The 19648-nt window shown below is 34.4% G+C and overlaps 1 protein-coding gene across 1 annotated transcript in view; it reads right to left on the reverse strand.

Moving 5' to 3' along the window:
• Positions 1 to 19648, reverse strand: part of LOC118197972 (short-chain dehydrogenase/reductase family 9C member 7-like) — a 47341-nt gene that overhangs the window by 14009 nt on the left and 13684 nt on the right. The window contains exon 2 of the mRNA XM_035369546.2: positions 1418 to 1630. Coding sequence (XP_035225437.1) covers positions 1418 to 1630 — 213 coding nt within the window. The remainder of the gene's footprint in view (positions 1 to 1417; positions 1631 to 19648) is intronic.

Genomic DNA, 19648 nt, shown 5'->3' on the forward strand with positions numbered 1-19648 from the left:
ACATAAATTAACTTTTGCTATTTTCTAGGGACATTTGCATGGAATGCTTGTACTTGACTTCATGAATATTCATTTACATGGAATGCTTGTTTAACACGTTTATTGCCACGCGAGTTTATAAAAAAATCTCCGTCAAGCGACGAGCGCTGCTATATTATACGGTAATTGTTTCTGATCATAGGAGTTTAGAATGTCTAAAACGAAACGTGTTGGGACATACATTTCGCAAGAACGAACTTCTTTTCCAATTATTTTTTTCTGTAGAGACGAATAGTTAAATTTGTTTGTTTCAAAGTTGTTGCTCTTTTTTATTTCGGAACGTCAAAAGAAACATGGAAGAGTTATTTCTTAGCGAATGATATATCAGTGAAGAAGAAACCTTTTACGAGGCTCACGAAAATTCGGATAGTTGCAATGAAGCACAGCCGGGATTTTTCAGAAAGAGAAATATAAACAGAAATACATCGTCAGATTCTGATTCGGATGCTGATAAATGCAATGATAATGAATGTTATGTAGATACTGTTGATCATATTTTACAAGAATTGTTGATGCCGAAAGTACGATTCGGATTGATGAATGGAATGACTTTAGTTGACGGCAACAATCATTTTCTTTCTTACAGTATACACATAAAAAATGTTAACAAACGTCAGTTCTAAGAATTTATTTTGAAGGCATAAACATTTTAATATGGTTTAAAATTTTGTAAAAAGCCAATAAATAAAGACAATAAATTTGTAAAAAGACATTAAGAATTTACTATGCTTTCATGAAACATCCTGATTCGCCGATTCGTATCACGAGACCCCAAGTGATCTCATCTCACGTAAACTACGCTACAAAAATCTAATTCTCTCGTTAATTATCTACATTAATTTCAAGTGAAATCTTAATTTGGAATACAAGTTTAAATGCAAGAATTATTTCAATTCGTACGAATAGCTTACTCAGAAATTATGTAAAACCGCAGTGCTTTACTTCGCTAGTGCATTCTCAATAGAATTGATGAATTTAACCCTTGACTTTGCCTCTTCTTTATTTTCGCCTTCGGGTGAGCGGTGTGATTGCACTCTAATCGACTTAATTACCGCGAATGGTCTTGGAGCATAAAATTTAACTATCTTGTAAAATTTCTATGTAATTGTATGCCAGTATTAAAAGAAACAATCTATCTGATAAGAAATGGCTGCGACTTGTTTTGAAAATGACGCGTAAAAGGTTACCAGCGAAGATATTTCGTTTGGCATCAGTTGTACCATTGTTGGCGACTTTATCGTTTGCGCCGGCAAAACGGAAAAGTACCCATAATTGTAAGTTAATTGAATGACTTAATATAGGTAAAAAAAATAAAAGTATTTTGAAAAAATTAAGGTGAAAATGTCAAAAGCACAGTCAAATATATAATTTTACTAACTGTTCTCTTTCAGGTTATCTTTCACATATTCCAGAGCTTCTTTAACACTTTCTTCGGATGTAACATCAAGGGGAACAATGTGTAGTCTGTCGGAAGCAGATTTTTTTAGGGCTTCCGCCCCTTTCCCTTCAGGAAACAAACACCCTGCGAAAACGTGTAAACCTAAGTCGTCCAACTTCTGAGCTAACCCGTTGCCAAAGCCGCTGTCGCAACCTGTAAAGAAAGAAGATCACAGGTAACAAAATGTGAGTTCCGTGTTTTACAATAAAATATGTTAATTAATTATAAAAAGAGCAAAAATTAGTAACAAGAATGAGCATAATGTGTTTAAAAAATGCATGCGCTTCGAAATTTTAATTAACTTATCTTCTTTTCCAGCCGCACTAGTAAAAAAAATTACGATTATTCTTTGTTAATTTTCGTCTATTTTTTAAATTAACTTCATATGGCATTCGTTTTTAGGATTCAGCAAAAGCCAAATTTTTAAATCTGAGAATGTCACCCACGGAGCTTTAGTGGTTAATGGAGACTGACTAATATAGTCGAACTCTCCGTCGCGGGCTTGAATCTCGCGTAAGGCTTGGCTGCTATTGTCTTCCTCCTCTGCTCGAGTGTGCGATATCGGTCTACCTGGTATTATGCACTCTGCATAACATTCTCAATGATGAAGCTGTTAAAAGATCGATGGATTCGGCCACTCCCGATAAGTAGATTTCAAGAATTGCTTCAGAGCAAGTGCCCGGCCATAGCAATAAAATTTATTTCTTAATTTCTGTCCAATAATCCAATTGCCTATTTTTTCTTAGCTTCAAATACGGTATCGAATAGCTAAAAATAAATTTTTACAAACATTTATGTTAACAATATTGGTTTTTACCGTCAATGTAAAACCCGAATTTCGGTTTGATACAGAGATTATAACAGTTATCAGTTACAGTAACAGACAGTTATCACAGAAGGCAGAAGCGAATGAGTTATTTTCTTGTCACGTAAAAAATTTTCCCGTAAGAAATAGCTAAGATTGAAACATGAATTAGCAGTGTACACGTTATTTTCCAATCTTTGTGTCACTATTTGCCAGATGTTTTGTAAATTATGACTGTATTATATAAAATAGGAGAAGAAATTTAGAGATGTCATATATTTATCGATCAATAAGAGCATACTGAGAAACTCTATTGGATACATCAAGTCCACGCTTCATCTTAACATGCGACTGTTCACATGATGCTTATAATAATAATCAAAATACCCGTCATAATAAATGTAATTTAAATAGCTATGCTTCTAAGGTTTTAACTGTTCAGCTAAATATCATCACTAAATGGTCGGGAATCATTGAATGAGCAGATGTAGTAAACGAATCGATTCAATTAACATGTATGATTCTTTCAGCCGTAACATCAGTTAGAATGGAATATATTAATAAATTTATTCTATAGTTTTATAATTAGATCCCTGTTTGACAAGGTCCAACCATAATTAAATATATTCTTTTTAAAAAACGTATTGAAAACCATTACGTCATAGTTGCGCATTTACTGAAAATTAAATACAGAAATTAGTGCAGTAATACAAGGTTTCAGAAACGAATTAAAATTAGAACGAATCTACGAATATGTAAAGATGAAAATTATTTTACTGTTCTTTAAAAATACTATAGTCATCTTTCAGTGATTAGTGAACGAAGTAAGGATATAAGTTAAGTGTATTTCTTATTGAACAAAATACTTAATTTGTTGTAAAATTTCTTGAATAAAATGTATTCGGTTCTTTTGGCTAGTATGATAATTAAAAGGAAACAGGCTGACTAGTGTCTGAGTAGTAAATTTGCTAAACATTGGGAGCTCCAACGTGGGTTAAAATCAGGGCGAATGGGCTGGTTACATGGACGTTCCGGTGGGTTTCCTAATGTATAAAGTGCATTACGAGCCAGTTTCTCTAAAAACATCCTCCGCATCCATCACCTCAAGCAGACAGCTCTGGCGTATTTTGTCATAATCAAATAAACCAAATGATAAAAAGGAAACCGGATAATGACTGATTAGATTTTTAAAACTAACATGAATTAAATTGAATCTCCATTTCTTTCCTTCTATATTTTTCTATATTTCTGTATATTTATTCTAAATTATTCTCTTCTATATTTGTACTTCGGTATCAAAATCCGATTTTGATAGCCTTATAAATGCAATATTTTTTTGGAGTATGTTAATTGAAATATGTCTAGAATCCTCTGCGATTTAATCTAAATGTCTAATATGAGTCAATGTCTTCTGCTGCAATGAATTTGATACATAGCTGCGATTCTGAGACAAATCATATGAGCTCAAAATGGGAGACTTAAGTTCCTTAGGATCAAAGAGACCAAAGAGAACCAAAATGACAATTATTTTTTCTGATTTTTCAAAACAAAGGAACCACACACTGCAGGATTAAGGCTTTTAGAGGCCCTCATAAGCACTTAAACAATTTTGGAGCCCCCCCCCCCCCGAAAAAAAAATTATGCTACGTTTTTCTCCATTCGTTTTCTTTCAAGATTTGGTTCACTTGCATCATACATTCCATGGTAAAACAGGCAATGCCAAACTTTTATGGTGCCTCCTTTCCTTCAACGTGTGCTTATTTTGCTTAATAGTTAATCCAGCTACGGTACTAGAAATTCGTTCTTCTCGTTAGCCGGCGTATGTGGAGTTTAACTGTAATGTTGTGAAACGATTTAGAAAGAATAATTTTCTCAAAAGAGCTCACTTATTCAAGAATGGGATATAATATCTTCATCATGACATACAATGACTCAGTAATGCAATGGAATATAAGAAACGTTCAAACATTTAATGATAAAAATTCAACTATTATTCCCAAACTAAATATTTTTTGTTGCTTTCTGTGTCTAAATACCATGATAAATCTCTTAAGAGGAATACTATAGAGTGGCACTAATGAATAAATGAGGTATTTTAAATACATTGTCTTTAAATAGGAAATTATGGAGCACTGTGATACAAATGCTATAAAAAGCCAATTGTAGAAGGCTTTTCTTGCAAGACACCTGAAAGAAGGATTTAAAACCTGAAAAAGATTCATTTTAATGATTAGGAACTACTTTGTTTATACGTGTCGAAGAAATTAAAATTTCTTTTGATACGAGCAAACATATAATTTTTCACTAGAATCGCACAATAACTGAGAAGAAAATAGCTGACCTATTGGATTTAAAATAAAATATTCTTTTGAACTTAATTTTGGATTATTATAAAACAAATTTGTTTAAAAACAAATCACAAACGAAGAGATTCACTGAACACGAATAAAAAAAAGGATCGATAGAAATGTTATTTATAATCCTAAAACCTACTGAGTATATTTAGGATAATTTGCAAAACAAAATTAATGAAGTCAACATTTCCGACAGTAATGTAATTGGAGAAAATCTCACCACGAAATGAAGAACAGAAAAAAATCTCAATCAATATCTTATGACATTCATGTCTAGACGACTAAATGAGCTCATGAAAAGGAAAAAAAAAAGGCTCAATGCATTATTAGAGCAATTTTTAGGTAGAGTTTTTTTAATATGATTATGTGTCCCATTAATTCCTCATTTGTACACGAAAAGTGTAAAATTTAATATTTATTTAATTTTGTTTTAAATTAATTTTAAGTTTTTCGATTTTATTCAGCTCTAAGACATACCATGCAATAAATGTACTTCGTTTAAATTAAATATTTAGTTACTTTCAAAAACAAAATTCTGAAAGCTTATTCAGCCATATGCTCTTTGACTGACTAAAGAATGAAGCTATGGTGTCCTCGAAAAATAAAAGATATTTTATCGGAAATGATATTCGCAATGTTCTGTCATTCCTTCTGTTTCCCAAATTTGATAGTTAAGACTGTCTAGCTAATGTGGAGCAAACATATATCTTTAACCAAGTACTGAGCTAGAAGAGAAATATTATGTAGAAGATTTCAACAATTTTTAATGTAAAACCTTTTGCTTTTTTCACTGTGCATTCACTGCTACTCTAGCAGAACAAAATTCGGTTGTTATGAAACTCGGTGTTTTCTTATAGCCACCCAAGATTTTATTAATCTTAAAGCTAAATTTAGTCAAATTCAAATACGAACTGTTTTCTCTGTTGCTCTTTCTTTAACTGCAATTAATCTGTGTTAATATTTTACTTGTCAAAAATCGCTCTCCTGTTCGATAAGCAAAATATAACCATGCTGGATTTCAGATGACATATAGTTCGTACTTTATTCGTAGTTATATTTTATTTTATTTTTTTTTTACTTTACGTATTTCCGTCGCTAATAATTATTGTTAGTTTTGTTTCTTAGAATTGAGAATAATTTATTTTTAATTTTAGAATATGTCTCTGTTGTAGGCTTATTAAAAATATTTGTTGTTTAAAAGAGATATGTTTTTATTTAAGCTCCAAACCTATTTTCAAACATAAAATGATACTTTAAGAATATCTTTAATAGTCTATTTAGAGTCCATGATATGCTGGGCCTTGATACGAAAATACCGTTTATTTTGACATGTAATCGAAAACCATAAAATTCGCTTTTTAAACAAAACAGATTTTATCAAACTAATTTCAGATTCAAAGAACGCATAAATTAGTTTATTTCAATCAACATTATCGAAAACAGTGTCTTCTCTCACAATCAAAGCCGACTTAATTCAGTAAGAATATAGATGTCGGAGGGCGGTGCCGCATTGATGTTCATTTCACTGTTTTCCCCTACTCCACAAGCTTGACGCTTTCAGGAAAACTGATTCCTCAAATCTCGATGATTTCCTCAAAAACCTGAACCAAAACGCATCAGAAAACCTAAAAGGGAAAATATCTTTGTTTCATGTTCATTTTTTCTGTTTATTCCCAATGACATCATTGCACAGCTGTCGAAACCAATATCACAACACACACGGAAGACGAATAAATAAACTGCAAACTATTCGAAATAAAGTTGCTTCGCGTTATCACTAATGCTTACATTTTCATTGGAAACTCATACAGACTTAAAAGTCTCTGATTAGTGAGCATCTCCGAAATACCAATGGAAAGTTCTTTGCTGAGGCAGCTAACAGTTCTACTGTTAATTACTCATCAGTAATCAATTATTGGAAAAAAAGAAGAAATTAACTGAGATATTTTAGATCTTCTATCGAAAGATCCGAAAACGTATCAAAATACGTTTGATCAAGAATATGAGAAGACAAATTCTTATTCTGACTCATAATCGGTGAAAAGGGAAGTGAAAGAATTGCTAAATGCTCTACGTAATATAACATATAGTGATGATTATTTTGTTGAAATGATAAAGAAAAGGAGTGCTAAATTACCTAAAAGCGAATACAAAATTAATGAGGATTCAAGAAAAGGGTGGGTTTGGGTTTTGGAGCTGTTAAAAATATTCATGATGACCCATGTTTGTAGAATGATTGAGATTCATGTATCACACTCTAGTACAACATAATTAAAAATATTGGATCGCTCGTGACCTTGTGGGAAGTTTTGCACCCAATGTCAGATAATTATCCTGTAGTGATTGAATGCAAGAAGCCGTGCTTTGGTAAAGACCAATTATTAACTGAAGTGTATGTATGCGAATTATTGAGTATTGAACCATAAAAATGCAATTTAGCGAGACTTGAAACATATTTAAGAGTTTTAGGTACATTATGTGCTACCTAAGATAAATATACAGCTACAATTTTTTCTCTAATCAAGAGCAGTTTATCAGAGGATATTTTGAAAATATGGGAACGACATATCAGTTCTCGTTTAGTTAAAAAAATGGGAAAAAGGGGAATAAATTAGCAATATGTTTTAAAAGAATTTTTGAAATCCGAAGTGGAAGAGGAATAACCACTTGGAGATCGCTACATGTTCGTTTAATAGTGAAAGAGAAACACCATCAGAAGATCAACTAAGCATAATTTTAATGATAATAAATGTGATATTCCGACCGATATTTTGATTGCGAATGGATACAAAGAAAAGAAGTGCATTTTTAATGATAAAAAACACAATTCTTAAGATTGCAATAAAGGAAAAAAGAGTTCAGTTGAAAAAAGAAATGTTGCAAAAATGGCTGGTTGTTGTTTTTCCTGTATTAAAAAGAATCATGTTCTTTTTAATACAGGAAAAACAACAACCAGCCATTTTTGCAACATTTTTGCAAGCAATGCCATATCTTTTATTTGCAGGAAATTTCATTGCATTGTTATATGTCCAAATTCCACCCGAAATGTGCTCAGTTTAAAGATCAGACCCTTAAAAAATCAGTCTAATTTAACAAGGAAACTGTTACAAATATTGTTGGTTGGTTTACTTTTAATGCCACAAAATCTTGAAGATTATTATGCGTCAGACGAATGGTGAACAAAATCCAAAATCCACACACACACTGTATCAGATGAATTGTTACAAATATTGTTAGCTTATCTTAAAGGTAAAAATTGTAGACACATCGTAAGAGTTCTTTATTATACAGGAAGCCAACATTCTTATCTGAGTGCCAAAGCAGTTAAGCTATTAAGTTAGGAGTGTTTCAGAGAGATACCTACTGTTCACTGTTTATTTGGTGGTCTTGATATTTGGTTCTGATCACAGTTTATTTTGTTTTCTTTGGTGAACCTAAATGGGAAAGTAGAAATTTTAGGAGACAGGCGTGTTACAATTGGAACTTAAGTTGGACGCTCACAGGAAAGATTCTACAGGCATCCAAATCTTCTCTGTTGATCATATCTCTCTGATCATTTATGACATTAACGTTGAAGACATGTTTAGAGCTTAAAGGTATTGTAGATCTAGTTGAAAGACAAACTGATGCGAAATTGCTCAAAACTACACTTGAATATACTGCTCAAAACAATTAAACAATTAGGGAATATTGAGTGTTCGTTATGAAATAAACAAATAGCTAACAACTTTTTTAATAAAAATGAAATAGAAGAGGTTAAAAAGGAAAATTATAACTTTTACTGAATTGGGAATATGCATTTTCCTGTGCCATCGAAAACTACATGTTTTAGGTAAGGAGTGAGAAGCAGTCTGCAGCATTCCTTCGTAGGGGGAGATTAAAAATAATCGACATGCATTGAATGTTTTGTTATAGGGAATACAATGTTTCAGCAAGATGATTTAGTTGAATCGGTAGCCTGGAGGGCCATCGGTTGTTTAGAGGCGGGTAAAATACATTCCGTTGTATCGGAAGCTTTGGGAGTTTCTCAAAGTGCTATTTACAGATTATGGAATTGGTTTTTAGAAAATGGAAATGTTGGCCGAAAATCGGGCCAAGGTCATACACCTACAACAACATAAAATGAGGATCGGTATTTAAGACTAACGGCGAGGGAAAACCGCACTATTAACGGTACTTTCTTGCTGCAGCACTTTCAGAGGGCTACTAGTCCCACCGTTTCACTGAAAATGTTCGAAACCAACTCCGCCATATGGGGTTGTATGCCAGCTGACCTATGGCTTGTGTTTCATTAACACAGGCCCAACGTGCTGTCCCACATGGGCACAGGAGCGTCTCAGATGCGGAAGAGATGAGTGGAGTAACGCGCTCTCCATGGACGAGTTCCACTTTAGTGTTCAACCAGATAATAGGCGGATTCTTATCTGGAGAGAACTTGGTACACGGAATACTCATTCATTTATGCATGAAAGCGTCCGATTCGGTGGCGGCGGAGTGATAGTCTGGGGCGGTATTTCTATCAGGGGCTGCATCGACCTGCACATTATCAGGAATGGAGCACTAACGGCTTAGCGATATTAGGTATGAGATCCTCAGACCTATCGTGGTCCTTTAAGCTGCAAAAATCGGGGATGAATTCATTCTCATGGATGATAACGCCAGGCCACATCGTACTCAGCTAGTAGGCAGTTTCCATTTCGACGAATGAATCCTTCGAATGGGTTAACCAGCATGTTCCCCATATCTGAACCAAATAGAACATGTTCAGGACATTCTAAGAAGAAGGGCTGATAGTCGCTTATCACCCCAGAAAAAATTTAGCAGTTTGAAAGCTGAAGTGAGAGAACAGAAGTGAGAGATCTACAGAAGTGATCTATAAAAGTGAGAGAGGATACCTCAGTCCGTCATTGATAACCTTACTGATTCCATGCCTCGTAGGTATGCGATATTGCTTTCAGTCAGGGTATAAGGTATTTCTCCCGCCTTCTCAGCATGCCTTCGTAGTGTAGTGACCAGCACGCTCGGCGCGTATTCCAGAGGTCCGTGGTCCGATTCCCGGCGAAGGCGTTGCGCATTTTTTCACTTCTTCTGCTTCCAAAAAATACCTAATATCTCTACAGTGGCGCCCGAATTAAAAGGTTGGTGGATGATGATTCTCCACACCCAGGATTTGGCGATTGATCCCTAAACTCCAGTCGCCCTTTAAAAGGGTGAGTATATAAGGTATTTCTCCCGCCTTCGTAGTGTAGTGATCAGCACGCTGGGCGCGTATTCCAGAGGTCCGTGGTTTGATTCCTGGAGAAGGCGTTGCTCAGTTTCACTTCTCCTGCTTCCAAAGATTACCTAATGTCTCTACTAGGGGAAGCCATACTCTTTATTGAAACTTATTTGTATCCGAGAAATCCCACTTTTTTATATGTAATATGCACAAATTGTGCATTTTTTGCTTACCGACAAATATCTTTAATAAAATTCAATAATTCCTTATCCGATGTTGCTTTTTTCGTAAAACACATATACATCATATATCAGTCACTAAAACACTTTCTCATCCGTAGTTTACATCCAAAATTATAAAATCCCCTAATTGTTTTGAGCAGTGTATTTTTAACATAGTCTCAAACCTAATGTTGGGGAAAGGGTACGAAGTAACGTCACTTTGGCTCAAATTGTATCTCACTTTCCTTGAAAGTAACGATTTAATCTAAAAAAAGGTTGCTCCCCTCCATTAAGAGAATAATAGCAGCTAGTATCTAGAAGCATATCAAGAAGTCTTATAAACATGATTAAAAGATAAAATAATCGGAGAACTAAAAGAAGATGATGTAATGACTCCTCGCCATTTTTTACTTCATCGAGTGGTAGTTACGAATTTAACAACTATGAAAATTAGGTATGTATTTGATACCTCTGACCATTAGTTACCGGTATTATAATTATGAAGCATGATTTCTAACTTCTACTGAGGGCAAAACGCAGGGATCAATCATCAATCCGCTGCACTAGCGGTCGAGTAGTAAAATCGTTGAACACTGGTTCGATTCCAGGCGAACAGCTTGTTGCACAAGCGTTTTCATGGTTTTACCCATGCGTAACGTGTGTACGAGCTATTTACCATAGAAAGTCCACCACGGAGGCATCCCTATCCTTAGACATATAACCCCAATGTGCTTTGCCATAATCCCAACTAATGGTCCCAAAGGTTAATCGAGGTTACAGAACTCAGTCCAGCGAAATTAAGTCGTTTCCGCAAGAAATAATTTGTTATTACAGCAGATATTAAAAAAGGTCTTCTTGCAAATTAGTATTTTTAGAAGTAACAGAATCTAATTAAATTCTTTGAATAAAAACGGTGATTTAAATACGTTAAAAGTATACAGACACTACCGTGTTCTATACCTCCAGTTCGTCTTTGATGACTGCCGCGATAAAACACCATTTAGAAAATGCTTCCCCTCATTTTAAAGGCAGAGCTTTGATTTTACTGGACTCCTATGTCGATAATAGTCTTGCTAGTTTTGGCAGTGTTAAAAAGTCGGAACTATTCGTTGAACAATCTAGGTAATTATTGCTTTTAGGTAAATTTGATTTAAGAGGCTGGCAAGGCAATTACTCCTTACAAACTGCCGTGTTTTTAAATGAGAATAATGATGGACTCGAGAATCCAAATGATGAAAACTTAGTATCGGTTTAGGATTAAAGTTCAATCTGATATGGAATACATTATTTTGAAATTTCATTTTCTATCAAACTGTAGATCCTCCAATTACAAAAAAAGAGAATTACAGCCATAGCGCAACAAATTTACGATCCTTTGGGAATTGTATGCCTAGTTACGTTGCTGCCAAAACTGCTATTACAAGAATGTTGGTGACAGAAAATACTATGGGACGAAGAATTACCTGAAGCTATCACGAAGAAATTTTAAAAACCGGCAGAATCAAATAATGCTTCTAAAAGACATTTGTATTCCTTGATGGATCAGGAAGAGAATTTCTCCACACACAATGTAGTTCACATGTGTTTGTGGATGCCATTAAGAGTGCTTATGCACTCTTCGCGTGTTTGATTGCTGCTCGCTTATCTCATAATATTAAGAAAAGACCAGGGGCAACTTTTGCCGCCATTTAGGGTACAGGAAATACGAGAGTTATTACGTTCTGATGACTGGCATCATGTTCTTAGAAATCTTAATTCATCAGCTATTCCATCTAGATCCCGTACCTGATTGAAACAAGATGACTACGAAGTCCAAAATAATTAAAATCTCCAGTAGAAGAGTGGCCAGAATCTCAAGAAAGTTTGAATCAAGGAAGAAGTAAGACAACCATGATCAACACCGAAAAAGACATGCGCTGGTTTCACAACAGGTTTTCTTCCTACTTAAAGATAGAATATTTGCTTGATGAAACGTTTCACAGCAAATGTGAAGAAGTTAGAAAGGTATTATCAAAAACAGACTCTCCAAGAGTACAGAACACGCTAAAATACAGCAAGAAGTCTTTGTAGCGATAACTAATCCTGTTTTGAAATCTCTGCAAACTCTACATTATGAAGATGGTTTAATTCGTGTTAGTACACGTCTCAAAGAGTGAGAACACAAACGTCCAGTAATACTGCCGAGCAAGGATTCTGTATTTCAATTGCTTATCTTAGAACATCACAGAAGATTAAGCCATGCCGAAAGGAATACTTTAATTGAATAACTAAGAGAAAATTTCTTAATTAGATTTAGAAAATCCGTTCATTAAGTTTTGAGATGTTGCAAAAATTGCAAAAAATTTGAAGCTTCGAATCCTGAGGTTATACCCGCATCTTTATCAGAAAATTGTATAAAAATGCCACTACGCTTGAGATAACGGAGACTGATTAGAGAGGACATTATACTCATGGAGATAAGGGTTGGTTTGTCTCTTTACGTGTGCTGTGATTAAAGTGGCGCACATTCATCCCTCTTACCGCCATTTGGCAAGCGGATGGTGACAGCGGTTAATAGGAATGACCAAACGAATCTCAAGAAGACTGCTGGGACGAACCTGACTGCATTAAGATGACCTTTGACTTATCTGCCAGAAGGCGTTGAAGACTTACAATTTTTAATTTCAACTTTATTTCAAATTAAAATTTAAAGTCATTGACAGAAAATTTATCATTATCGTGACAAACTTAAATAAGAACTCACGAAAAGATTTCAAATAGAGTATTTGGATAAACTGAAATCGTACTCCAAACGTAAACACCCAGGCATCCTTAGAGCAGATGAAGTCGTTCTCTAGAAATGATAACAATAAACGAATAGAATGGCCTATCCCAGACAAGACAAAAACACTCGTCTTGCTCACATAAAGATAATGAATGGCGAATTCCTTAGGTCATAACAAAGACTTTACCCTCTTAATGTAGAAGATGAGAAAAGAATTCTGTTTAGTTTAATTAGCTAGTTTTCAGATGAAACAAAGTGTTAACCTCTGATGTCTCATGAAAAGGATATCATATTTGGCAGACTTCACGGAATCTCCAAATGTGTAATGTCTCTGGAAAAAAAAAAAAAAAAAAAAAAGAAGACCGTCCAGAACGTCCCATGTTAAGAACCAAATGTTCTAACCCCCATAATATGAAATGGAATACTTCCGGGTGGAATTCGGGCATACCCAGAGATTTTTCCGACACTTTTTGTTTTCTTTACTGTATGTTCAATGTTCTGTTATTTCATAAGATTCTGAGTGTGTGTGCATTGAATAAATGTTTGTGTTCATAACTTTTACAGTATTTATTGTATCTAACACTTTCAGCCTCTCTAGTTTCTACCTGCTTGATCGCTCAGAAAGCAAAGGTAAGAAAATTACCTTTATTTTATTTCTCTAAATTGCACATTTATTTCAATTTTGATCCCGCGAAAGAATCATTAATGCCCTGGAACAGAGGTCTTCACTCTTCTCTCATCTCCTGTTCTTCAGATTATTCACCTCATCGCATTTCAAAGACATGGTGTTTTAAGAAAATCTTTATAAAGAGTGACAGCCATAGGCTTGCACACCTATAATATATCAGTATGGACGACGACGAACTTCGAACTTCCCACCCTTTCTTTGTTCACGTGACGTTTTGATGTTGAGGCCTGATTTTCTCGTTGATTACCAAAATTAAGACTTTGGCCCAAAATTACGACTTTCTTTTACTCCACCAACAAAGCAGCTTGTCTACCTAGGAATGATGCTTATCTGCATCCTTAAGCCCTGTCAGTAATTCTAGTTTCGTTTCATAAGTCCGGATACGAGGAGCTGTTTTATTGGAAAGAGCAACGAAAGTAGATGTGAGGAGTGTATATACAAGGAGTAAGGTCAGCCATGCGGCTAAACGCATTTCTGTTTGTGCGCTATTAAGCTGAAGAGAGCAGTGCATGTTATTTTTGGTTTAAAAACAGAGCTGTTTTTTCCTGGGTTCTTGAAATACAATTTTGTTACAAACATACTGTTATACCCATTTGAAAATAGATACATGGGAATAAACTATTACACACATACTAAGAAAAAATACTGCACAATGTGCAATACTACAGGGCGATTCTTTTAGAACTGACCAATTATATTTGGCTGTTTTTTTTGTTAAAATGTATCCGATTTTAATGCGGTTTGCGGCTAAAGATTTAGAAAGGATGAAAATTTAGTGGTCCATTTTTTGATCCGCTTTTTGATCTGCAACGCCAAAAAAAGGAATAAATAAGAAATAGCGAAAACTGCGAAATTCCATACAAGAGACTATTATTATCCCTAACATTCTGGAACTGATATGGTTCACAGACGAAGCTTGGTTTCACTCGTCCGGATATGTTAATTCCCAAAATACACGCATCTGGTCGACTGAAAACCCACATGCGATAATAGAGATGCCACTCCATTCAGACAAAGTTGGAGTCTGATGCGGTCTGTCCTTCACTCGCATCATGGGACCACTATTTTTCAAGGAAGCAGTGAACAGCGAGCGCTACATGCACATTTTAAATGAATTTGTAGAGCAGCTTGACGACTTTAAATTGACAGAGAGGTTTTGAATCATGTTAAATAACTCATTCTCATTTAGTTTTTCCTCGGCCATTATTTCTTCAATATATTCTTGAGCTAAATGCTCAAAATATTCTCCTCCTATAGTTTGGGTCAATTTAGTGATCTGAGAATGTTCATGTTCTAATGGTAATCTAGCATTTTCATCTTTAACAGCATCCAGCCATATTGCTTGCGTTGATTAATCTGAGTATATGACAGTCCAACATGCTCAACACAATCTAAGATTGTAAATTTCTTCCAAGCATCCATAAGAGGAAGAAATTTATCATTCTTCATTTGTTTTAAAATATACCTGAAGGTTTGGTTGATATATTGGGCTATATAAAAAGTCTCCGCGGCTTTTTGCTACATTTTTGAACAAAAAATTTCTTAATAGAAAATCAGTTTTAATCACGTACATATTGACCATTATTATCTATGGCTTTTTGCCATTTTTCGGATAGCTTCATTCCACCGGTGTTGAAAATCTGTAGTTTATCGTCGAAAAACTTGGCAAAATGATTTTCAGCGGCACTTGGGTCGGTCAATTTTTTACCATTAAGAGAGTTTTCCAAAGATTGAAACAAATAGTAGTCAGACAGTGTAAGGTCCGGGCTATATGTTGAATGCATCAAAACTTCCCAACCAAGTTCCGTCAGTTTGTTCCGCGTCATCAAAGATGTGTGTGGCTGCTCATTGTCATGGTGGAACATAGCTCCCTTTCTGTTGGCCAAATCTGGTCGCTCTTTCTGGATTGCTTCGTTCAAACGGTACAGTTGTACACAGTACAGGGCCGAACTGATGGTTTCGCCAGGTTGCAGTAGCTCATAATGGACATCCAAACATCAAAGCCCAAATGTGGCACCCAATCATCGAGCTTCTTTTTGTAGACTGGTCTTTTCTAATGATTTCAAACTGTCATGTGGTTGATGTTTACTGCCTCCGCTATTTCCTGACAGCTTGCGTGCCGGTCGTGCTCCACCAGTTGCAAAATTTCATCAACTTTTTCAGTGACTGGCCGACCAGAGCAAGATGCAACTTTGACATCAAAATTTCCGGAACGAAATCTAGCAAACCACTCCTGGGTCCTTCGTTCACTCACAGCATTCTCAACGTACACTTCACAAATTTTTTGGCATGTTTTTGCAACGTTTTTACCTTTTTTATAGTAAAAAAGCGTCAGATAGTGTATTTATTCAAATATTTCACTCCTTTTCAAATCAATATAACTTTTTACACGAGCAACGAATTAAACAACTATATTCATAAACAATGGAAATGTCACCTTTTAAGAAGATGTTCGTCCGACACAATCGAGTGAGTGTTGCCGAATATATAGGCATCAACACCATCTAGTGGCAAAAAATCCTCGGAGACTTTTTATATGACCCAATACAATGCCTTAAAAGTCGAAATTATTCCTTAATCTAACGGCTGTAATAAGGAAGTTGTATTCTTTGGTAAAAAGACAAGTTCTACATTTTCGTGTTGTAAATCTTGAGGATAGCCAGGTGCATTATCAATTAGTAGAAGAGCTTTAAAAAACAATTCCTTTTTACTTAAATAATTTTTTACATTTGGGACAAACATATTATGAAACCATTCTCCGAAAGCTATGGCAGTAACCCATGCTTTCTTGTTAGCCATCCAATAAACGGGAGGGATATTTATGTTTATTCCTTTAAGTGAGCGAGATATTTTTGATTTGTTAATAATCAATGGTTTCATTATGGAATCGCCTGAAGCGTTGCAACAGAAATGAGTTGTTATACGACTTTTCGCTACCTTATGACCGCTAGCTGATTTGCAAAGTTTAGCTAAATAGGTAGGCATTTTTTTAAATTTTGGAAATTTTTCCCAGACCAAACCGGGCTCGTCAGCACTGAAGAACTGATCAGAAGTGTAGGAGGTGGCGGCAATGATTTCAGCAAATTTTGATGGATATTGTTGCGGTGCATCCGAATCAGCAGATGCACTTTCTACTTTCAATCTTAGATTATGTAAAGAATGTTTTGCTTAAATCTCTCAAAGCAACCATGACTTGCGGAAAACGATACCTTTTTTTCATCTGCCGAAGTCGATGGTGACTGATTCTTAAGTGCTTTACAAATCTTTAAAGCCTTATTTGTAAAAGCATTAACATCAATTGGAATCCGTTTTTGATTTTGGTCTTTTATCCGTATCACTAATGCCTTTTCTACATTTTCCATTGTATCATCTCTTAGATATGAAACTGTGCTTTTACTGCTGCAGGGTCAAGCTGCTATCCCATTTTCTAATAGTCTTCATTTTTTCTAATTGTCCTTATTGTGGCATCATTCATGGAGTAAAATTTAGCAACATCTGTTACTCTTTCTCTATTACGTAGACGATCTAATATTTTAATTTTTGTTTCTAAAGAAATAACTTTTCTTTTTATTTGATTTTTTTCAAATCTTTTGGCATTATAAAAACCTTAAAATATTTACGTAAATTATAAAAATGTCACAAAAATATAAATGTTGAAAACTTAGTAAACATTCAGATATGTAGATAAAAATTAGTCGGAATCCCCATCCTTGTTGTTGCCACCAGTGTTACCAAAGGAATGAGATTCAAAAATGACTTCAAATATATGTATTTGCGTATATGCAGCAGAATATACATTTTTAACACGTTTTTGAAATCCATTAATTTTTAAACCGTGTAAAGCCGAAATCGTGTAAATCGAGGTATAGGTGTATTATTCATTTTTCAAGTTATGGACATTTTTTATTTTCTTTTCTGCGACATACGTCTGAGCGCATATATGTTACAAAAGTATGTAAATTACTTCTGTAACGTATGTGAGCATATGTAAAGTACATTTAAAATAAATACTTCGAAACGAATGTCATAATTAAATTTTCTTCTGCGTTATTTCTGTAGTATCAACACATATAAATTCATTTTGATCTGCACTTATATACCTGTGATATTTAGATATCAGTAAACAGTGCTCCTTAGCTTTTGGAATTAAAACTGAATAGTGAGTACTATGTGTTCCGGGAGAGATGGACGATCCGCTCCAGAACCGATTAAAAAAAAACAAGATTCACTTTACTGAACTTATGATAAGCGCTCCGGTGAAAACGGAACGTCAGTTCTTTAATAGTTCACTGACAGCTGTTGCTGGGAAGTAAGCCAAAAAATTTGTTGTCCGACAGAAACATCGCGGAAAAAACGTTGCAGGAGAAAAGAAAACATCGAGATTTGTGAGAGCAAAATACAGTGAAGAATGTTTTTACTTTTATATTTTATATTTTTGAATTATATACTTTTGCTGAAAAAATAAGAAAGAAATTTAAGCATTCAAAGACTAAAACTGAGTAGAAAATAATTCTAGGCACAAACTTTTATAGTTAACTAACAATAGTAAACTAACATTAATCAATAATCTTTTTTTTACAAAGTTTTATTGGTAATTTTTCATGGAAAAAATTTTAGAAAAACAATCTAAAAAAATTAGAAAAAGAACATGAGTAATTGCATGTGGTTACCTTTATTAAAATTGTTTAATTAATTATTATCTTATAAAGTTATATTAACTGCTATAAGAAGCATTGATTTTTCAGTTTTTAAATGCTTAAGTTTCCTTCTGAATTCTTCAGAAAAAAATTCATTATTTAGTTAAAAAATATAAAAGTAAAAAATTTCTCATTCCATTTTGGGCGTACAAATCCTTATGTGAATATGCATACAACTTTTAAAGCTTGAAAAAACACATGTCTGCGATGATTTTCAGGCGCTTATTATTATTATTTTTTTTTAAACCACGATATTTTCGACAGCGATGTTTTTAAATTGCGAAGATTTTGAATAGCTTTATTTTCGACGACGCTATTTTGTACCACGATGTTTTAGAACTGCGATGTTTTTCCCCTGCTTTCTTTCCCCTGCAATCCAGAGCTGTAACTCGAGAAATAAACAATTTCGTTGTTAGGCGACGTGTGCACCACGTTATTTTCATTTTTGCAATAAATGCTTATCGACGTGGTGTTCACGTCGCTCGCGGTTTGAGACAAAAGCATCTCGACGTGCGTGGCACGTCTTTTTAACGCAAGTGGTTAATATGACGACATTTTTGCTCTTTTCCTAGTCGCAGATCTGGGTCCTTAGGAGTCGTGATTATTCACTCTTTTTTCCGATCTAGCCGCGGATCTGATTCCTAAAGAGTCTTCATTATTCGCTCTTTTCATCGCTCCTGCTCTAGTCGCGGATTGATTATCTGCTTTTTTCGCTTCCTTGGAGCTGTTCCTTTGAGTTTCATATTTATAGCTATGTATATACCTTTTTTTATGGAACATTACGGTAATATTTATGTACAATAATAAATTATATTTTTATTTATTTACTTATTTTACTAACGTCTTGTAATCAAGAGCAGTGAATTTCTCTTTAATCTTCTTTAAAATTAGTACATATTTATAAATATAAATTTTTCCATCTAATGTATCAAGGTATTTTTCAAGGTTGCAGAACAAAATGTGGATCCTACCGAAGAGAATGACCTCCAGCGATATTTGGTAACATTTTGTCAAATTAGATTTAAAAAAAAAAAAAAAAAAAAAAAAAAAAAAGGAAAATGCCGGTATTGTTAGCAGATAATTTCCTGTTCTATGGGATCTGCCTCCAATCTAAAAATTTATTTTTGCAGTAGAAACAAAATATCATAGTAACGAAATAATGTAATCTTTAATAAAACAGTTTAGTTTTCATTATTTTTTTAAGTTTCAGCATTTTTTTATTCCAAAATTTTATTGTTGTTCTGTGTAGAAAAGTGTTTATATTGAATCTCAAAAGTACAATTGAAAGAAATACGTCCAGGAAGTGAGTGGTTTGGTTGAATTTATTCTAGCGATCCCACTTCTTGTTCATTCTTTCTGCTTTTCCCCCATTTTTGCACACCGCTCTTGATCCACCGTCTGTTCCGAGCGCATTCATCAAGGTT

Source organism: Stegodyphus dumicola, chromosome 2, assembly GCF_044657685.1.
Source record: "Stegodyphus dumicola isolate Sdum_Otavi_A_Nest chromosome 2, ASM4465768v1".
Taxonomy (NCBI): Eukaryota; Metazoa; Arthropoda; class Arachnida; order Araneae; family Eresidae; genus Stegodyphus; species Stegodyphus dumicola.